The sequence below is a fragment of the Esox lucius genome, chromosome 10 (assembly GCF_011004845.1).
Source record: "Esox lucius isolate fEsoLuc1 chromosome 10, fEsoLuc1.pri, whole genome shotgun sequence".
NCBI classification, from domain to species: Eukaryota; Metazoa; Chordata; class Actinopteri; order Esociformes; family Esocidae; genus Esox; species Esox lucius.
The window spans coordinates 2836947-2856680 of record NC_047578.1 but is presented as its reverse complement, the minus strand read 5'-3'; the positions used below and the strand labels follow the sequence as shown (position 1 = coordinate 2856680).

The window sequence follows — 19734 nt, the reverse complement described above, 5'->3', positions numbered from 1 at the left end:
AATGTGTTTGATTCTAGGTGAGGGACTGTCCTCAGAGCAGTTCTAACTACATAATATGTGTTTGATTCTAGGTGAGGGACTTTCCTCAGGGCAGTTCTAACTACATAATGTGTGTTTCATTGTAGGCGAGGGACTGTCCTCAGAGCAGTTCTAACTTCATTCGAGCCTCCAAGGAGCTCAAGAACAAGGACCTCTACAACCAGGTCCTCTTCTCTGGTTTCTGTAGGAAGGTATGTTAACATAACCTCGATCTACTGTACCGTAGTAGCTACAGTCTGCTACTCCAGCATAGTTTTGGCTGTCTGCTTTGAGTTGTTTTTGAGCTGAAAGATTAATCTTCAATCCAGGCTGAGGTCCTGGGTTCTCTGGATCAGGTCTATTTTGAGGTTTTCTGTGTATATTGCTCAATTTATACTGTCCTCAATATTGACCCATCTCCCAGTCCCTGCCCATGAGAAGCATCCCCATAACATGATGCTTCCGCTTCCTGAGCTCAATTTAGGATCATGGTAAATGGTCTGAATATTCAGGTTAATGAGAGGTTTTTAATTTTACACGAATTGGCATACATTTCTAAAAACATGTTTTTGTTTGTCATTATGCAGTATACATTAAATATGAATGAAGTCTATTACAAAATATAGTCTATTACAAAATCACAATACTTTCCAAAGGCACTATATATGATACAATACTGTACTAAAATATACTAAAGTGCTGTATTATACTATACTGTACTAGAGTACTCTACTGAAACTACCATCATCAATCCCCAAAGACCAGGCAACCTGATGTTGAAGCTCAACCACTCTGTTTCTCTCTCTCTCTTCCTCTTTGAAATCTGACCCAGACAACTCATTTATGAATACAGCTCATAATTGATCAAGACACATTCATATATAAGGCTCTCTGTACCAGGGTGAATAATGAAACAAGTGTTTTTCAGGACACACTCATCCAGACACCCAACCTATTTCTTTGGACTAAATTAACTGGATAAATGTGAAAAACTAGAGAAATACATGACATGGCATAAACAGGCTCTCTGGACCTTTTTCTGGCACAGGGAGTCCTTGTTTCTGTTTTAGCTAGTTTGGTTTTCTGATAAAGATGTAGAACAGTTGGAAAAATGGCAGCCCAAAGATTTCTATTAAAAATAGAAATGTAGATTACTGTGTGACCATCGCCATTTCTTTCTCTTTTTCTGTCTTGCAGATGAACAGATTCAATAAGAGCACAGACCGTGGGTTGCTGATCACAGATAAACATGTCTACAAACTGGATCCCAAAAAACAGTTTAAAGTGCTGAAAAGGCTGCCTCTAGATATAGTGAGTATCACCCACAAAGGGAGAGAAAGAGAGAGGAAGAGAGGGAGAGAGGGGAGAAGAGGGGAAGGCAAAGTTGGAGAAAAGAAAGGATGATGGAAAGAAAGTGTTGGAATAACGGACCAAAGGGAGGTGTTGGGGAGCAGGGAGGAGGTGTCTGACCTACATTCCTGGTGAGGAAGTAAAGTGGAACAGAGGTGATGTGTGAGGATGTGTGTTTGTATCTGAGTGTGTGTGTATCTGAGTGTGTGTTGGGTCTACTGTGTATCGACGTGTGTTTGTGTGTATCCGAGTGTGTGTGTGTTGTTTATCAGCGTGTGTTTGTCTGTATCTGAGTGTGTGTGTGTGTTGTGTATCAACGTGTGTTTGTCTGTATCTGAGTGTGTGTGTGTGTGTTGTGTCTACTGTGTATCGACATGTGTTTGTGTATATGTGAGTGTGCGTGTGTGTGTGTGTGTGTGTGTTTGTGTGTATTTGAGTTTGGACTCACTGCAGCACTGCAGTATGGGCCTGGCCCGCCTCATTTCACGCACAGAGCTGAGAAATTGGATCAGGGATCTCTCAGAGGCACCGCTTCCCAAGGACAAGGAGGATCATGGGAACAAAGAGAGGCAGAGGGGGAGGAAGTAAATAAAAGGGGTATAAAAGAGGGTGAGAAAGAACGAGATAAAAGAGAGAAACATTTTGACAGGGAGTGAGGGAGAATTTAGAGATATAAAGACAGAAAAGTGAAAGACAGAGGGGCAGAGATAAACAGAGCCAAGAACATTGTGACAAGGAGAGAAAAAGCATTGTTTGAGTGCAAAGCAAAACTCCAATTGAGCTAATTGGAATTTGACCAAGAGAGATCACAGTGGGAGAACACCTGACCACTGTGACAAACCCAGAATCAAGAAAAACCTTGACTGCGTAAAAACATTAGTGAGCATTGCTTTGACCGGCTCCAGAGAGAAGCCAGGCTATATTTGATTTGATTTCGATACGGGACAGCCCAGAGCTACAGTCCCTCCGACGAAATGACTGCAGACTTCACCGTTCCAACCCAAAAACGTATAGTCACTGTTGTTGAAGTCAGAGGACTTTCAGTACACTTGGTCGGTAGGTTCTTGGTCGAAGGGTTCTTGGTTGGAGGGTTCTTGGCCGGATGGGTTCCAGATGTCCCACTTATTCCCACCTGATTCTGGGAATCCTCCCAGCAGTATTTTAAAAGCTTTAGGCTGTGGTGTGTGACGTCATGACGGACAGGAGGAGACTCACGGGCTGGGTTCTGTGGAGCAGGACAGGACAGGACGTCCCCGGCCCAGCTGTTCCAGTAACACAGACCCGATAAGGGCAGGGTGGCATGTCGGCTGGCTCTTCCCCCAGCTGTCACCCTGATCCCTACGTTGTTCCCCTACTTGTGACCAAGTTGAATATGGCTCCTGCCCCAGGTAGTGCCCTCCATGGGGGAGGAGAGTGCTGTTTGGGACTCAGGCTGCTTGTTAGATTAACCTGTGACCAGCCAGTCAGTGGAAGAGGATTAGACAACCTCAACTCACGTGTTTCAACTATTTATCTCTTTCCTTTTCTCTCCCGGCCTCTCTCTCCCTCTCTCTCTCCCTCTCCCTTCCTCAGACACTTAGTTACATACACCTCCTCTCAGACACTTAGTTACATACGCCTCCTCTCAGACACTTAGTTACATATGCCTCCTCTCAGACACTTAGTTACATACGCCTCCTCTCAGACACTTAGTTACATACACCTCCTCTCAGACACTTAGTTACATACGCCTCCTCTCAGACACTTAGTTACATACGCCTCCTCTCAGACACTTAGTTACATACGCCTCCTCTCAGACACTTAGTTACATACGCCTCCTCTCAGACATTTAGTTACATACGCCTCCTCTCAGACACTTAGTTACATACGCCTCCTCTCAGACACTTAGTTACATACGCCTCCTCTCAGACACTTAGTTACATACACCTCCTCTCAGACACTTAGTTACATACGCCTCCTCTCAGACACTTAGTTACATACGCCTCCTCTCAGACACTTAGTTACATACGCCTCCTCTCAGACACTTAGTTACATACGCCTCCTCTCAGACACTTAGTTACATACGCCTCCTCTCAGACACTTAGTTACATACGCCTCCTCTCAGACACTTAGTTACATACGCCTCCTCTCAGACACTTAGTTACATACACCTCCTCTCAGACACTTAGTTACATACGCCTCCTCTCAGACACTTAGTTACATACACCTCCTCTCAGACACTTAGTTACATACGCCTCCTCTCAGACACTTAGTTACATACGCCTCCTCTCAGACACTTAGTTACATACGCCTCCTCTCAGACACTTAGTTACATACGCCTCCTCTCAGACATTTAGTTACATACGCCTCCTCTCAGACACTTAGTTACATACGCCTCCTCTCAGACACTTAGTTACATACGCCTCCTCTCAGACACTTAGTTACATACACCTCCTCTCAGACACTTAGTTACATACGCCTCCTCTCAGACACTTAGTTACATACGCCTCCTCTCAGACACTTAGTTACATACGCCTCCTCTCAGACACTTAGTTACATACGCCTCCTCTCAGACACACAGTTGCATACACCTCCTCTAAGAAAGACAGTTGTGAATGCATGACAATATCACACACAAGCATGTTTAAATTGTCATGGGTGTGTGTGTGTGTAACCTCATTGTCTTTGCCTGCACTCCCAGATAACTGGCCTGAGTGTCACTGCAGGCAGTGACCAGATGGTGGCGCTACACACCTCCTCCCAGGATGACGTTTTGCTCTGCATCCAGAGAGGAGAGCTCTGCCCCAACCAGGACCGCGTTGGGGAGCTGCTGGGAACGCTCAGCGACCACTTCACACGGTAAGTGACCATGTTAGGTTTTGGGAACACTGTGGCCCTCAGACAGCAGAGGGGCCAGGGTGTGAAGAGCCGGCCTGGCTGAACAGGCACCACTGTCAGTGACCATGACTGTTAGCGTGGTCAAAGCGTCCCGAACCAAGTTGTTGCAGAAGTGGAGAACTACAGGTCCGGGGTCTGGGATGAGACCGACCCAGTGTACCATAGCCAGACAAATGAGGACAGCTTGAACATTTATTTTACAATGCATGCTTTTCAGTTAGCGTCAACGTTTTTGGTAATCTGTAAAGGTTTAATGTCCATCCCCCCATTCGCTCTCACTATTATTTTCCCTGGATAACCTTGCTGTTTAAAATATGGTCCACTGTGACAAACCAAGAAAACCAGGGAGCCGGAGACAGAAGGAAGCAGGCCCTCCGGCTGGCGTCCTCTTCAGACACTGAGTTCTTTTCACCAACAAAGCTGTTGGCATTCCCCAACACCTGAGCACCATGTTAAATTCCTGTGGGCAGCCACCTGGACCTCAGAAACACATGCCGAGGTTCAGACCACTTCATCTGTCAATTTGTGGCAGACGGAAATGTGTTTATCAAGTAAAAACTCTTCAGTCGTCAGCATAACAGTTGATTATTTCAGGTTTAGTCATATACGGGAAAAGTACAGAGACCAACACAGAGTAGTGTCATGACAGTTGATCTGATTTTACATTGCCTGGGTTCAAACTTATATTCCTTCCCAACTGTGCAGATGACGCCACAAGTTCTTGCTGAATGCACATACAAGGAATAATTACCATCATGATGTAGCCTAGGAAGGTTGCACACAGACATACACTCACCTAAAGGATTATTAGGGACACCTGTTCAATTTCTCATTAATGCAATTATCTAATCAACCAATCACATGGCAGTTGCTTCAATGCATTTAGGGGTGTGGTCCTGGTCAAGACAATCTCCTGAACTCCAAACTGAATGTCAGAATGGGAAAGAAAGGTGATTTAAGCGATTTTGAGCGTGGCATGTTTGTTGGTTCCAGACGGGCCGGTCTGAGTATTTCACAATCTGCTCAGTTACTGGGATTTTCACGCACAACCATTTCTAGGGTTTACAAAGAATGGTGTGAAAAGGGAAAAACATCCAGTATGCGGCAGTCCTGTGGGCGAAAATGCCTTGTTGATGCTAGAGGTCAGAGGAGAATGGGCCAACTGATTCAAGCTGATAGAAGAGCAACTTTGACTGAAATAACCACTCGTTACAACCGAGGTATGCAGCAAATACCGAGGGAGTCCCCTTGCTGCTATTAAGACCCCCAAAAAAGGGAGACTTCTTCTAGTGGTTTCTGCCAGGCCCAAGGCCTAGTCTACCACACATAGATGGAGGCATGGAGTCTTGCTCAGCCGTCATTACATTCATTACAGTGTGCCTGGATACAGAGAAGGGAAAGACATTGACCATGGAAGACATGGCTGTTGTCATTCATAGTACATTAGGTAAACAGAATAACAGGAACTCTGAAGGACTAATCAAAGTACTGAAATAAATGTTAGTTAGAAAAATACATTTTCCACAAGTTAGCTAAAGAAACCAGCGGTGTGGCTGAACATGCAAATCGTCTCTTGGTTCAGGGTGCAGGGATTGGCTGGAGACCAGTCAACAGGCTTTTTATAGCTTTTCATCACTAACAGTCGTAGCTTTTCACAAGCCACAATGTGCTTGGAGCCGAGCTCAAAGGAGCTGACCTGGGGAAGTCTTCACCATGGCTGTAGCAGTTTAACAAGGCCTTGCAGAACCTAGCCTAGCCAAGCGAACCAGGTGCACTTCAGAGGCATTCTAGAAGATTTCACATTACTGATCAGAACGATGCTGTATATTGATCTGTCCTGACTATACATTCTCCGCGGTTACTAAAACCCACCAAAAAGGACGACGTGAAGTAAACATGTCACGCCCACTGCGGATTGATTTGTGTTATAGGATAGGATGGGTGTTAAAGTCTCTTCGTGAAAACGTTTCTCAGATTTTCTATGCTTAAGGAGGTTTTGATGAGCCGACATAACACTCAAATGAATCTGATGCATGATTCATAGCTTATCTTTGTCAGAATTGTTTGATTCACGTTCGTGACATTCATCAGGGCCACATTTAAACATGATTCATTGTGTCACAGTCACTATCTCCATGGCCCAGCAGGCAACCTGCTTGGCACACAACACAGGCATTCATCATTTGGTTTATTTTAACCTAAAAGGCTTCATATCTGCATCGTTAACAGCACGTTGTGGACTAACAGTAAAACACTTTCCACAAAACAGCAAATTAAATAATAAATACAACAAAAAGGATATATAGAAAATAATTAATAGATACAAGCAATTAACAAGGAAAAAATATGTATAGAATGTACACACACACACATAAACAGTGTTTTTCAATGACAGAAAATTAAAAACAACTAAGAATGATGTCAGTTAAGACAGGAATATGCCATGCATGTTCTGGGTAGCTCAACAAGTAAAAGCATTTTCTGAGTATTGCAATCAATATACAATTAAATAGAAATGAAAGAAGTCCTAGGTGAGATTTAGAAACTTCCTGCATTGTCGTATTGTCTATTTTCTCACTAAGCTTGTCCTCTGCATCAGGCTCCACCAGCACCAACCTAAATTGATTGGTTTCCTGAACCCTAATCCCCCAAATCCAGTCATGGACTGGATTCACAGACGTCCATCAGAGACGTTACTCCTGATTGTTTCCTGTTCAGATCTCTGAATCATCACTTACACGCTAACATCTCCTCTCATGTAAATACGAATTCCTCCTGTGCTGTGGTCAAGCTGTCTCACTCCTATCACTCCTGTCATTAATATCACTCCTGTCACTAATATCACCTGTCATTAATATCACTCCTGTCACTAATATCACCTGTCATTAATATCACTCCTCTCACTATTGTCACTAATGTCACTCCCATCACTAATTATATTACTTTCACTAATATCACTCCAATAACTCTCATCACACCTGACATTCCTACTACTCTCTTAAACTCTTAACCCTCCTTTTTTCCAACACTGTAGCGTTGTAATTTCCCAATTGAAATGTTAGACCAGATTGCATCAACGCACCCCCCACCAAAAAAAATCCCTGAATAGAATTAAGAAAACAAATGACTCTGCAAAGGAAAGCCAAAGCTGTGGTTGAGCCAAAGGAGCTCCGATGCTGCTGTTTATTTTTCTCGCTGTCTTCAACCAGGAGTCGCTGATCATAATCCACATAGTTTTGTTACTGCAGTATCTTCCTGATTCAGCAAACAAGCTTAATGGAAGGTCCTCCTGGACGTCTGTAGTGACCGAGAAGGTCCAGGTATTTTCTCACTGATACATGAAGGCAGCCGAGGAGCTTATAGGGCCACAGGCGGCCTACATACTTGACTGAGTTTTCGTGTGTTTTGGTCTGATTTGTAGTTTGTTGGGTTGTGGAGTCATGCACTCAGAAGTGTTTCTTATAGCTGTTGTGTTTGGTAAAGTGTGTGTGTGTTTGGTAATGTGGGTATGTTTGGTGATGTGGGTGTGTTTAGTAATGTGGGTGTGCCTGGTAGTGTGGGTGTGTTTGGTAGTGTGGGTGTGTTTGGTAGTGTGGGTGTGTTTGTTGATGTGGGTGTGTTTGTTGATGTGGGTGTGTTTAGTAATGTGGGTGTGTTTGCTGATGGGGGTATGTTTAGTAATGTTGGTGTGTTTGGTAATGTGGGTGTGTTGCTGGGCATCAGTAGGGTGAGTTAGAACAGTGTCTACTCTGGAAAGGCTAATCAATGTGTCGGCCGTCTGCTCGTCTCTGTGACACCATCTGGGGGTCATGACCTCTACAGGCTCCCAACAAAAGGCAGAGAACGGGGGATCGAGGGGGTGGACTGGTGAAGTGTGTTGTGGGAAGTGTTTGAGCATTTGGATGTGATTGGAGTAGTGTGTGCCACTGGAGGGGTGTGTTTGTGAGCCAGGGGTCGAGGGGAGCGACAGATGACAACACAACTCTTATTTTCTTCAGTCAGTTCTGTCTGTTGTGTCAGTTGTCTGTTCTCCGTGCCATCCACTGACATCTATAATGTACAGACTGATGCGCAATGATTACTGTCAGGAATATTGTGGAGGAGCTGTGTGAGAGTGTGTCTCTGTGTTATTGTGTGTGTGTGTGTGTGTGTGGGGGGGGGGGGGGTTGGGCTGTTTGAATCTGGGGCACTGTCATTACTAGTGAGGAACTGAGTGAAATCTCTTTACTTCAAAGTCCCTCTTTGACTCTGGCAAAGACAAGCTGTCTGGGTTGCTGTCATCTTACATCTTTCTCTCATTCTCTCAACAGAGCATATTTTTTCTTCTTCTCTTCTATCTTTCCTCTGTTTTCCCTCATCCCATCCTCTTCTCTCTCATTCTCTGCTCTCTTCTTTTCCCTCTCTCTTCCTGTCACCTGGGCCGTAGCAAACACTTTGGCAGGTCCCCACAAGGGAAAATGCGATTTTTGGAACAGGGGTTAGGTTAAGGGAAAAACGTATGAGTGGGCATAGCGGTATAATTGGGGTCACTTTCACAATGTAAACCTCAGTATGTTCACAGTATTCAAAAAATGCTTAATATTTTAAAGTCCATAAACGTATGCAGGACTTACAGGTTTTGGGCAAGTAAAAAATATATTTTCATTGCCTACTTATTTAAAAAAAAACATACACAACTTTTAAAAAATTCCTTTATTTCCAGAAAATAAATCGCAGCCATTTCAGAGATTTCTTGAAAACCTGGGAACCTGAATTTTGCAACTCTACCTGTAAGGCATTGGCCTGCAGAGGAATGGGTGGTTACTATTGGAATCCAGCTCATGTTTTGACAGCAAGATGGATTTCTGATTTATTGTTATTGATTGATTTAGTTAGTGGGTGCAAAAAATTATATTTACTACGTGATTGAATTACATGATTGGATTCAAGGTTAGGTGTCAGGTCCCCACAAGGATAGAAAGACAAACAGGCGTGTTAGTATGTGTTTGCATCTGTGTGTATGTGTGTGTATGTGTGTGTATGTGTGTTTGTTAGTATGTGTTTGCATCTGTGTGTATGTGTGTGTGTGTGTGTGTGTGTGTGTGTTAGTATGTGTGTTTGCATCTGTGTGTGTGTGTGTGTGTGTGTGTGTGTATGTGTGTGTGTGTATGTGTGTGTGTGTGTGTGTGTGTGTGTGTGTGTTAGTTTTGGGGGGTTTAGACCCATTACGGACCATCTGCTGAGACAGCTGGCTGTATGTGACAGGAAGAGGGTAGTAGATTTAGGATCTGGTCAGCCCCTTGCTCTTTAAGACCCTCTTTTCTCTTCCAAAACCCCCACCCACCCCATAGCGCTCTCATTCTGCACCTCCCCTCCTCTCTTCCTCCCACTTCATCCCACTCATCATCCAACTCATTCTGCTGATGACCGTGTGACCTCATGTGACCCTGGTCAAGGTTGGCTTGATGTCAAATGATCCGAGGCCTGAATGGTTACACTCCTCTGTGCCCTTCTTTAAACTCAACTGGCTTTTTAGGTCGTAAAAGGCGTCGTCCTGTCCTGAAATAGCCTCCTCTTGCTTTATCCTACTCCCTCAGTGGCTGTCCTGGATGTGCTTCTCTCCATACTGAGAGGAGGTCCATAGACCTCACTGCCAAGACAACGAGGACAGAACGCTGCCTTTATGTTTCTGTTCCAACTGGCTCTTCCTTTCCCCTGACCTCTCTCTCTCTTTTCTCCCTTTCTCTATTCTCTGTCTCCATTCTCTTTTCTGTCTCCATTCTCTCTCTTTCTCGCTGTCCTTATCTTGCTCTTTTTCACCCTCTTATGTTCTCTTTCTCACTTTCTCTCACTCTTCGACATTCTGTCTCTGTCCCCATTTTTTCCGTTTTCCCAGATATTGCCAACTGTCTTGTAATGTTAACCTAAGGCCTTGTTAGTGTTGATCCTTTAAACAGGAAATCAAGGACGAGAGCTGTGAACGTCTCCCACACACTGCACAGATTAATGAAAGGAGAGAATCTGTTCCATTTAGGCAGCGTCATTTAAAACATCTAAAAACGATTCAAGGACAATTTTCTTTGTGCCAATTCTAAAAGGAGAGAAAGCTCCAGGCAACAAAGTTAATTTCGCCAAAGGCACTACAGACCTTGGAGAAACTTTTCAATGCAACAATCAAACGAGTACATGTTTGCCTTGCTTGGTTGGGTACCTGAAAGAGGTATGTGATGTTTAAAAGTTCAAAAACTTTTAAACAGGGCTCAGTATGAGGATGATTTGAAGGCAGAACTGAAAGGGAAAAGGAGAGAGCTCCAAAACTAGGTCTTGTTTACACTATGCTACATTTCCAAGACATATCAAAGATGTCTTTTCTTTAGAAAATTGTTGGATATCGATAGCTAAAGATGCCACATTCCGAGGTAGCGTGTGTGAAGACAGTTAAGTCAGAACTGCGTCCAGTTTCCGAGCAGGGCGCATGTGTACCGTTGACACAAACCCATCGAAGTAGAAACCATTTATGGTGCCTGGAGGAACAATCTTCGGGTTACCCTGGGGCCCTGTCTGTGTCCTGACTGCTTAGAGAGATTGTTTCCGTTAAAAACTGCGGTCAGTTTTACTTCAGCTGTTCTGCTGCTGGACATGACTATGTTTCTGTGAAGACTGGCGTGGCGCTTCCAACTCAGTGCGTGCGTGTGTCTGCGTGCGTGTGTCTGCGTGCGTGTGCGTTTCCTTCCTGAGAGACGGGCGACAGCTCCATCAGGGCTGTCCGTTGCTCGGCCTGTCAGCCCGGTCACAGCCAATGGGCCCCAGTCCGCGGGACCCAATGTGCTGGGACCAGAACCCTGTAGCACCACCCCCATCCTGAGGTGTTGGGCTGTTCCTCCCGCTCCCCCTGGCAATAAGCTGCTTGGCTCTTATCTCCAAGTTGTCTGAGTGTGTGTGTGTGTGTGTGTGTGGTGTGCCGTCTGAGTGTGTGTCCTGTGAAGTCCAGGAGTCCATTAATCCGACCCAAGGAGCCGATGCTCTTACTCACGGCAGAATGACACACTTCCTGGTTGGTTCCATCCTGCTGCCACGGGCCTATTAGATCCATAACCGGTCCGGACCCCACGCTCACATAACCCCCATTGAAGTCATGCTCACACAACACAGGTCTTTCTGTTCCCAGGATGCACCCTGGTGAGGCTCAAGACGCAGGGGCAGCTGGTTCAGACCGGTCTCTGTTGGTGGGGGTGGTGATGATGTGGATCGCCATGACGACAACACAAAATCTGTGAGCGATTGATTGTTGGGCATTCTGGCCGCCCATGCCAACCAGACCCCGCCGATCTCTCGCCCATCCTGGCCTGGTGTGGTGCCCAAGAACCCGACCAAACCCCCCCGGCGCCACCTGTTCCTCAGAGGACGCTGATGCTGCCGTTGCCCCGGTGACGGTTGCCTGGCAGCTGAGGGATAAGAGCTTGTTTTAGGTTTCATGCCGATTCCTGGCATTGGGGTGGAAGACCTGGGGGTGTGAGGCTGGCGCTGGGGGTTATACATGGGTTGTGAATACGTTGCCATGTTTCTCTAAGGTGGGGTGTTAACAACCACTCAGCTATACACTGCTCCTCCGTTTCCCACCTGTCAAGGTGGATCTCTACATCGTAGGTCCAGTTCTATGTTGTCAGGGCAACGTCATAAAGACATGATGAGGCGACTTCCCCGATCTCCGTCACAGTATTCATCACCGTCTTTCCCCGATCTCCGTCACAGTCTTCATCACTGTCTTTCCCCGATTTCCGTCACACTCTTCATCAATGTCTCTCCGGGCGGAGAGATGGCCAGGTAGAGCATCAGAACCCGCCACGTAGTTTTCTCTGCTCTGTTGACTAACAGTATTCCTGTCTGATCTTCTCCTGAGGACTAATTATACCTGAGTGACAGCAGGGAAATAGGAATGAAATGGGACTGAGGTAGGGAGGGACAATGTTTCAAGTTTATTTATAGAAGGAATATACCGTTGATTCAAAAGTCTAATTGTACATAATAAAATGATTTGCCCGTTCGGGGATTCGAACCGCCAACCTTTTGCTTACTGTTCCTGACACTTTCACTACATGACATAACATTTCATTCTTCCTTGTAAACAAATTAGGGTAAGTGTAACATCAGTTCTATTGTTGGATGTATACAGAACTTGAATAACATCCACCTCAGTATTTTGTGTCAGATCCTGCTCTGGAGGATGTTTACTATCTGGAAGGAAAGCCTCTCCTTCTGTTATTAATTATACAGTCGGTCATATTTCAGAGAAATCTGGAAACTGGGCTGTGACTTTAAATGAACTTGATCTTGAAAACTCTTTTCATTACCGCCAGACGCCTCCTTTCCTCACCTCCTTTTCTTCCTCTCCTTCCTATCCCCCATCTCCTTCCATCCTCTCCTTCTTCCCTCTCCTCTCTTCATCTCCTTTTTTCTTCTCCCATCGTGATCTTCTCCCCTGCTCTCTCCCCCATCTCTACTTCCCTACAGCCTTGAGTAGTTTCTCTTCACACTCACAGTGTGCAATGGAGAAGCCATGAGTGAGAAGCTGTTAAGTGCTAAGCAGTGTTCTTTTCAAAAATAGGTTGTGGTGATGTTAAAGAGGCAGTGCTGGCTGTGGTGATTACAGAGCAAGGCGAGGGGAACTGGCTGTCTGAGTGAGGCCCAGCCAGCAGTGAGCCCTGCTTTAAGGCCCTGGTTACGGAGGTTGTCAAGCTGTTCTGGGGTCAGTGGTATAATTAGTAGTGTTAGCCAAGGCAGCTGCAGGCCCAGATTCACACAGCATCTCACAGTATGAAATCTGATCTAGGACCAACTTGCTAGCTAAGTTGATACACTAAATCAGTTGGCTGCCTCTTTACAAGAGCCAGGTATGCTCACAGACTAGCCCACTGGTCCAGTTGCCGGCAATTGGGTATCACGTTCAGGTTTAAGGGGCTAGTTACAGCCTTGCGCTCTAGCAACTGTGAGCTCAGTCGTGGTAGAAGGCGAGGGAGTGTGTTCCTTCCGGCGCAGAGGGATTCCGGTAAACATCGTTAGCAGTCACGATTCGGTGGACTGCAGACCAACTTGTCTAAGTCTGTTGGGAGTTTGTCATGAATTTGATATTACCAACTGAAAAATAATAAAGTACCCTACTAAAAATGTTTAAGTATTTGGATTGACAATATATTTTTTTAGGGATTAGGTTCTGCTAAATCGAGGTGTGTTCGTCAATGCATTAGCTAAGTTCTTTTCTACAATATGCAGGGAACCCATAAAGCCCAGAGTTGTTTATCCATTTTATTCCATTGCAGTTATTTAAATTATGCTGGACATGTATTGCTTTTAGATATATCCAGTGAAGTAGCTAGTAAGTTGAATGACTGGTTACAGTAGTTGCCTTGGGAACCAGATAGGACTCACTTGCTTAGCTTAAAAACCATCCTCCCACCTACCATGAAAATAGAATTCATCAAGGCCACTAATGTGGCTCTATAACGCTGCTCAGAGAATTAAGTTTGTAGTCACTGAATTTTACCCAGGAGACATTGGGAATATTGAATGTTCTCGAATGTCGCTCAAGTATAGTATGTTGAAGGGGACATTCTCTTTAGTCTTTGTATTTAAACCTCTTGACTCAGTCTATCACTAGAAAAGAGCAGATTTTTCAAGATGTCTTTGCTCATTAAAACCTGTTCTCGGGAAGTCCTTGACACGCTGTCCACCTAACTTAAAAACATTTTGGTGTAATTTATTTAGTTACTGTGCCCTTGAGGACTGAATTAGGCAGAAGATTTTCTGGTCTCCATGATTCTGTTCAGTCTTTGTGCGGTTGGTTGTAGACAAAATATAAGGACAGAATGAAAGAAACTCAGCTTAGTGGTGAGCATATTACGGCAAGGAACATGAGTAGGATGAATATGTCCCATGCATACATTTACAGTGATTTACATTTACACACTTCTATATTCTTCTACACAGGACATCAATGGAAATGTTTTGTGATGAGTTTAGTACAGTTACAGTTTTAGTACATGTCTTTGGAGCAGACATCACTTCTTTGTCAGAAGAAATTATATATATATATATTTTCTTTACTGATTTCTGCAGACCGAGAAAATTACTCTTACTTTGTTAAGCTATTTTGTGTTACCTAATTTAAAGTATACTTGGTGTGTTATATAATTGCTTTGGCATAAATAGGTTGTCAGCAAGGTGAAGTGAAATCTTAGAGCATTTGAAAAAAAACACAGAGACATGCCAAGCACACGCACCACATCTCCAACACACACACACACACACAAGTTTGTACAGCTACCCTCATGGGGACCAGAAAATAGAAGTTGTATGCTCCCTTGCCCTAAACTTAACCCTAAACCTAACCCTAACCCTAACCCTTACCCTAACCTAACCCTAAACCTAACCCTAACCTGAACCTCAATAAAGTAACATTTATGCCTAAACTTTACCTAGATGTAATGCCTAACTTTAACCCTAAACTTAACCAATAACGCCTGGACCTTAAAGAAACCCCAATTCTACCCATAAAATCAATTGTAAGTTTGACCCTAAACCTAAACCCTGAGCCGGAAATTGACTTTTGCCTCACGGGGACCGGCAAAAGGTCCCAATTAGGTCAATTTTTTCTGGTTTTACTATACTCATTGGGACATTTGGTCCCCATTCGTTCAGTAAGACCTAACCCACCCACCCACCCACACACACACACACACACACACACACACACACACACACACACACACACACACAAGCAGACCCCCAGTATCTTCTGGTACATAATAAAAGGGTCTGACAGGAGGCCCTGACAGGAGGTCCTTCAAGGATGTCTTGGCACATGTTCGCTCAGCCGCAGCCCAGTTCAAAATGACCCATAATTTTCCATAATGGAGACACTGGAGGCAGATATTCACATGGGATTATCCCACTCCAACACTGTAGAGGAACTGACAGGGGAGATGGGGAAGGGGAGATGGGGAAGGGGGGAAGGAGGGAGGGAGGTGAGGGCAGCAGGATGGATGGAGGGAAAGAAGGAAGTAGAGAGAGGGGGAAGGAAAGAGGGAGGGAGGGACACTGACAGGAGGAGAGAGAGGTATAGAGGGGTAGATGAGGACAAGGAGAACACCTGTCAGATGGGTGTTCAAAATGTCACCCCATTGCCTGTTAATTCTTCTACTTTGACCACAGCCCAATGGCCCTGGTGAGACGTGCTAAATAAGGACTAGGCTGCCATTTGGGAGTGAGCGCAGGGGTGCGCCCCAGTTCTGTCGGCGCTCGTCTCCACGCGGGTGAAACATTTGTCGGCGGCTTGATGAGGCTTCTTTGGCAGACGGCCGACGGGCACCGTGCCACATTAATGAACCAGCCGGGAGCCCCATTAGACCAGTCAGTGAACCCAGGTCGTCATCGCCCGGCCAGCCACTGAAACGGCATCCTATTCCCCGGGTAGTGAACTACCTTGGACTGGAGCCCTATGCGGATTGGGAGAATACATAGGGAATAGGGCTCCTAGTCAAAACTAGGGCACTAGATAGGGAATATGATGCCATTTTAGGCCAAAGGCATCCCGGTTTGTCTCATTCATTCACACTGCCCGGCATTACTCCAGAGATTGAGAGATCCACTTGGGCTGCGTGACTGAGTGGGGAAAGGCAGTGGTCTCCTGGTTCTGTGTCCCAGCCTCAACAGGGCATATTTCCCCGTCGCATCCCGTTTAAGTGTTAAGTTCAAAGTGCGTTCTGGTATAATGTTACGCTGAACCCTCCCCCTGAGCAGGTGGCCAATCAATCTGTCCCCTGGGGGAGGTCTGTCAGACTTCGCGGGGGAGATGAGCCACACGCATGACGGATCAAACCCCAGGGAGGACGGGGGCTCCGGGGGGATTGTGGGCTGCAAGACCAGGCCAGTGTGTCGGGTGGCGGGTGGGGGAACTGGTGGGTAGTGGGGTGAAAGACCAGGCCAGTGTGTCGGGTGGCGGGTGGGGGAACTGGTGGGTAGTGGGGTGAAAGAAGAGGGAAGGGAGGAAATGAGGACCTGGGTCGGCTTGACTTTGGGGACTGAAGGACTGTGGTCACAGCTGTCAGAGGGGTTTTTAATGGAGACCATGCGGCTTAGAGGAACAAGGGTGCGGGAACTGGATGGAACACAGACAGAGAGAGAGAGACGGAGACAGAGAGACAGACAGGTTTTGTGGAGGGTCACAGTGGAACAGGGGCCCCGGCCGGCTAAGAGATCCTCGGGGGCTGAGACAGGCTCTGTCCCATATCTTGACATTAGAGTGCCATTTGGGATTTAGCCCCCCCCCCCCGTCTTCCACTCCCCCCCTCGCCCCCCCCCCCTCGATAGTGTATGTCACACCAGATCACCTGCAACAGGACGTCAGACAGGAAGAGGTTTTGATCTCCTTCCTGGAGACACAATTAGAACACTGTTAGACAGGGACTATAAACATGTAATCAATAAGAAGACTAATTTTACTAATTGCCCAAAACCAATTACAACAAGTCATAACAAGGTGTCCTAACAGGTGTAATAACCCTGTTATTAATGTTCTCACACACGTGCAGGGAATGTCATCTTGCAATGTAAATTATAGACTGGGCCTGTGTTTGTCGTTTAATCATCATTGACTCAACGGGCCATCTCTGTGTGTGTGTGTGTGTGTGTGTGTGTTTCAGCGTGAGGAACACACCGCTCCAAGTGAAGGTCTGCTGTTCAGCCGTCCAACTTCACATGCGGGGTAAGCCCAAGAGCGTTTCCGTGGAGACCAAGGCCAGCCAGACCAACGCAGACTTCAAGAAGAGCCACAACGGTTTCACCCTCCTGATACCCGCCAACTGAACCCGTCTGCCCCATTAACCCAGGGGCCGGTTCTGTTCCGCCACAGATTCTTCTTCATTCACTGCCGATCAAAGGATTGACTTGAGACAAGGAACATCAGCTGTGTCCAATTAGTTATCAGGTTGCAGATCGATTACACAGCAGCACTGCACACCTACGGCTTGGAATAATCCTCCTGATCTGCAGTACTGAAGCCAGCTACTCTACATGGATCTGTTACTAACGGTTAATTCTGCCCTTTGGTACACATTTCATCCTCTTAAATAGTAAGTGGAACTACTCACTCAGTACAGCAGCGAGCATAAAGGTATAGGTACTAACATGTGACATTGCCGCTTTTTTTATTCGATTCGAAATTGTTCACAGGCATATAATATAAACTATGAAGAATATATATTTTTTTGTGACTCTGCATTTTCCAGAGGTAAACAAAGATTCATTGCTATAAGTACTGTTCTTTTTACTGTATGTCCTGGCTGTTTTTATACTATTTGTTCAGGCTGTTTTTATACTGTATGTTCAGGAAGTACTTAGAAAGTATTTAGGCAGTTTGAATATTGTATATCAATCACAGACTTCACTTACTCAACCAGATGTGAATACTCCACTAGCGGCGCTGGCCAATTTTGATTGGCGGAGCTGAGATGGGGCTAAGTGGATGCCAGGGGGGTCTGAACCCTAAAACAGGGCTAGGTCAAGTCCAGGGGGGCTGAACCCTAAAACAGGGCTAGGTCAAGTCCAGGGGGTCTGATCCCTAAAACAGGGCTAGGTCAAGTCCAGGGGGTCTGAACCCTAAAACAGGTCTAGGTCAAGACTAGGGGGTCTGAACCCTAAAACAGGGCTAGGTCAAGTCCAGGGGGTCTGAACCCTAAAACAGGTCTAGGTCAAGTCCAGGGGGTCTGAACCCTAAAACAGGGCTAGGTCAAGTCCAGGGGGGCTGAACCCTAAAACAGGGCTAGGTCAAGTCCAGGGGGTCTGATCCCTAAAACAGGGCTAGGTCAAGTCCAGGGGGTCTGAACCCTAAAACAGGTCTAGGTCAAGACTAGGGGGTCTGAACCCTAAAACAGGGCTAGGTCAAGTCCAGGGGGTCTGAACCCTAAAACAGGTCTAGGTCAAGTCCAGGGGGTCTGAACCCTAAAACAGGGCTAGGTCAAGTCCAGGGGGTCTGAACCCTAAAACAGGGCTAGGTCAAGTCCAGGGGGTCTGAACCCTAAAACAGGTCTAGGTCAAGTCCAGGGGGTCTGAACCCTAAAACAGGTCTAGGTCAAGTCCAGGGGGGCTGAACCCTAAAACAGGGCTAGGTCAAGTCCAGGGGGGTCTGAACCCTAAAACAGGGCTAGGTCGAGGCCAGGGGGGTCTGAACCCTAAAACAGGGCTAGGTCGAGGCCAGGGGGGTCTGATCCCTAAAACAGGGCTAGGTCAAGTCCAGGGGGTCTGAACTCTAAAACAGGGCTAGGTCGAGGCCAGGGGGGTCTGAACCCTAAAACAGGGCTAGGTCGAGGCCAGGGGGGTCTGATCCCTAAAACAGGGCTAGGTCAAGTCCAGGGGGTCTGAACCCTAAAACAGGGCTAGGTCAAGTCCAGGGGGTCTGAACTCTAAAACAGGGCTAGGTCGAGGCCAGGGGGGTCTGAACCCTAAAACAGGGCTAGGTCGAGGCCAGGGGGGTCTGATCCCTAAAATAGGGCTAGGTCGAGGCCACTGGTGCTTTAGCCCCATCTCCCTCACACACAGCCGCCTGCAAGACCAGGAGACACACATCATAACAACACAGAAATGAGTAATAACTTATTAAAATATATTTCTTCTCACTCTGTGTGTCAGTGTTTTATTCTGTCAGTGTATTTGAACAGTAATGCACGAGGAGGTGTGGTGTATGACCAATATAACATGGCTATGAGACGTTCTTAGGCACCAAACTCCGTGGGGCAGCCTGTACCATTAGAGACGGGCCAGCATGTGCGATTGTAAAAAAGTATGTATACATATGCTGATAAAAGTCTGGGGAATATGTTTACATTTTTATGTTGGGCAGAACTCCCAGTGCTGGGATTGCATATCAATTGCTTACCTAACGGGGAGGGCTGCACCAATGAGACACTATGGATTTCATCAGGACTTCTACAGCACAGTGTTAATGGACCACTTTGGGACATTGAAATTAATGACCAGGTCTCTGAAAGTGTTCTTGAAGGTTGAAAAATATGTCTGAAATCCCAAACAACTTGAAGCTTCTGGCTGGCAGACTGAATTGAGATTACAGAAATTCCTTGGCACTGACTAGATGGCTCAATTACATTGGCTGATAGCAGGATTTTGACATCAGCAAGAGATATAAAAGCCACCTGCCAAGGTTGGATAGCTGGCATTTAACATCTATCATGAGATGTCAGTGAATTTTGCCGTGGCATTAAGATCCAACCCTCTCTCTCTCTCTCTCTCTCACTTGGAGAACAGACACCTGTTTGTTGTTATTGTCCTCATCTGTGTTCCTCATCACTCTCCCTATTTAAGTTCCTCCTTTCCAAGTGTGTCTTGTTGATCATTGTGTTTGCTTTGTGTTTCTTGTATAATATTGTTTCTGTTTTGGTGTCTTAGTTTCAGTTTTATTTATTTATTAGAAGTCCTTGGTTTGCCCAGTGCCTGCGTCCA

At 45.9% G+C, this 19734-nt stretch overlaps 1 protein-coding gene across 1 annotated transcript in view; it reads left to right on the top strand.

Annotated features, from left to right (window-relative positions):
* Positions 1–18893, top strand: part of myo1g (myosin IG) — a 43364-nt gene extending 24471 nt beyond the window's left edge. Inside the window, exons 19-22 of the mRNA XM_034294748.1 lie at positions 126–230; positions 1216–1329; positions 4049–4206; positions 16923–18893. Of these exons, the coding sequence (XP_034150639.1) occupies positions 126–230; positions 1216–1329; positions 4049–4206; positions 16923–17085 (540 nt within the window). The 3' untranslated portion in view covers positions 17086–18893. The remainder of the gene's footprint in view (positions 1–125; positions 231–1215; positions 1330–4048; positions 4207–16922) is intronic.
* The last annotated feature ends 841 nt before the right edge of the window (positions 18894–19734 follow it).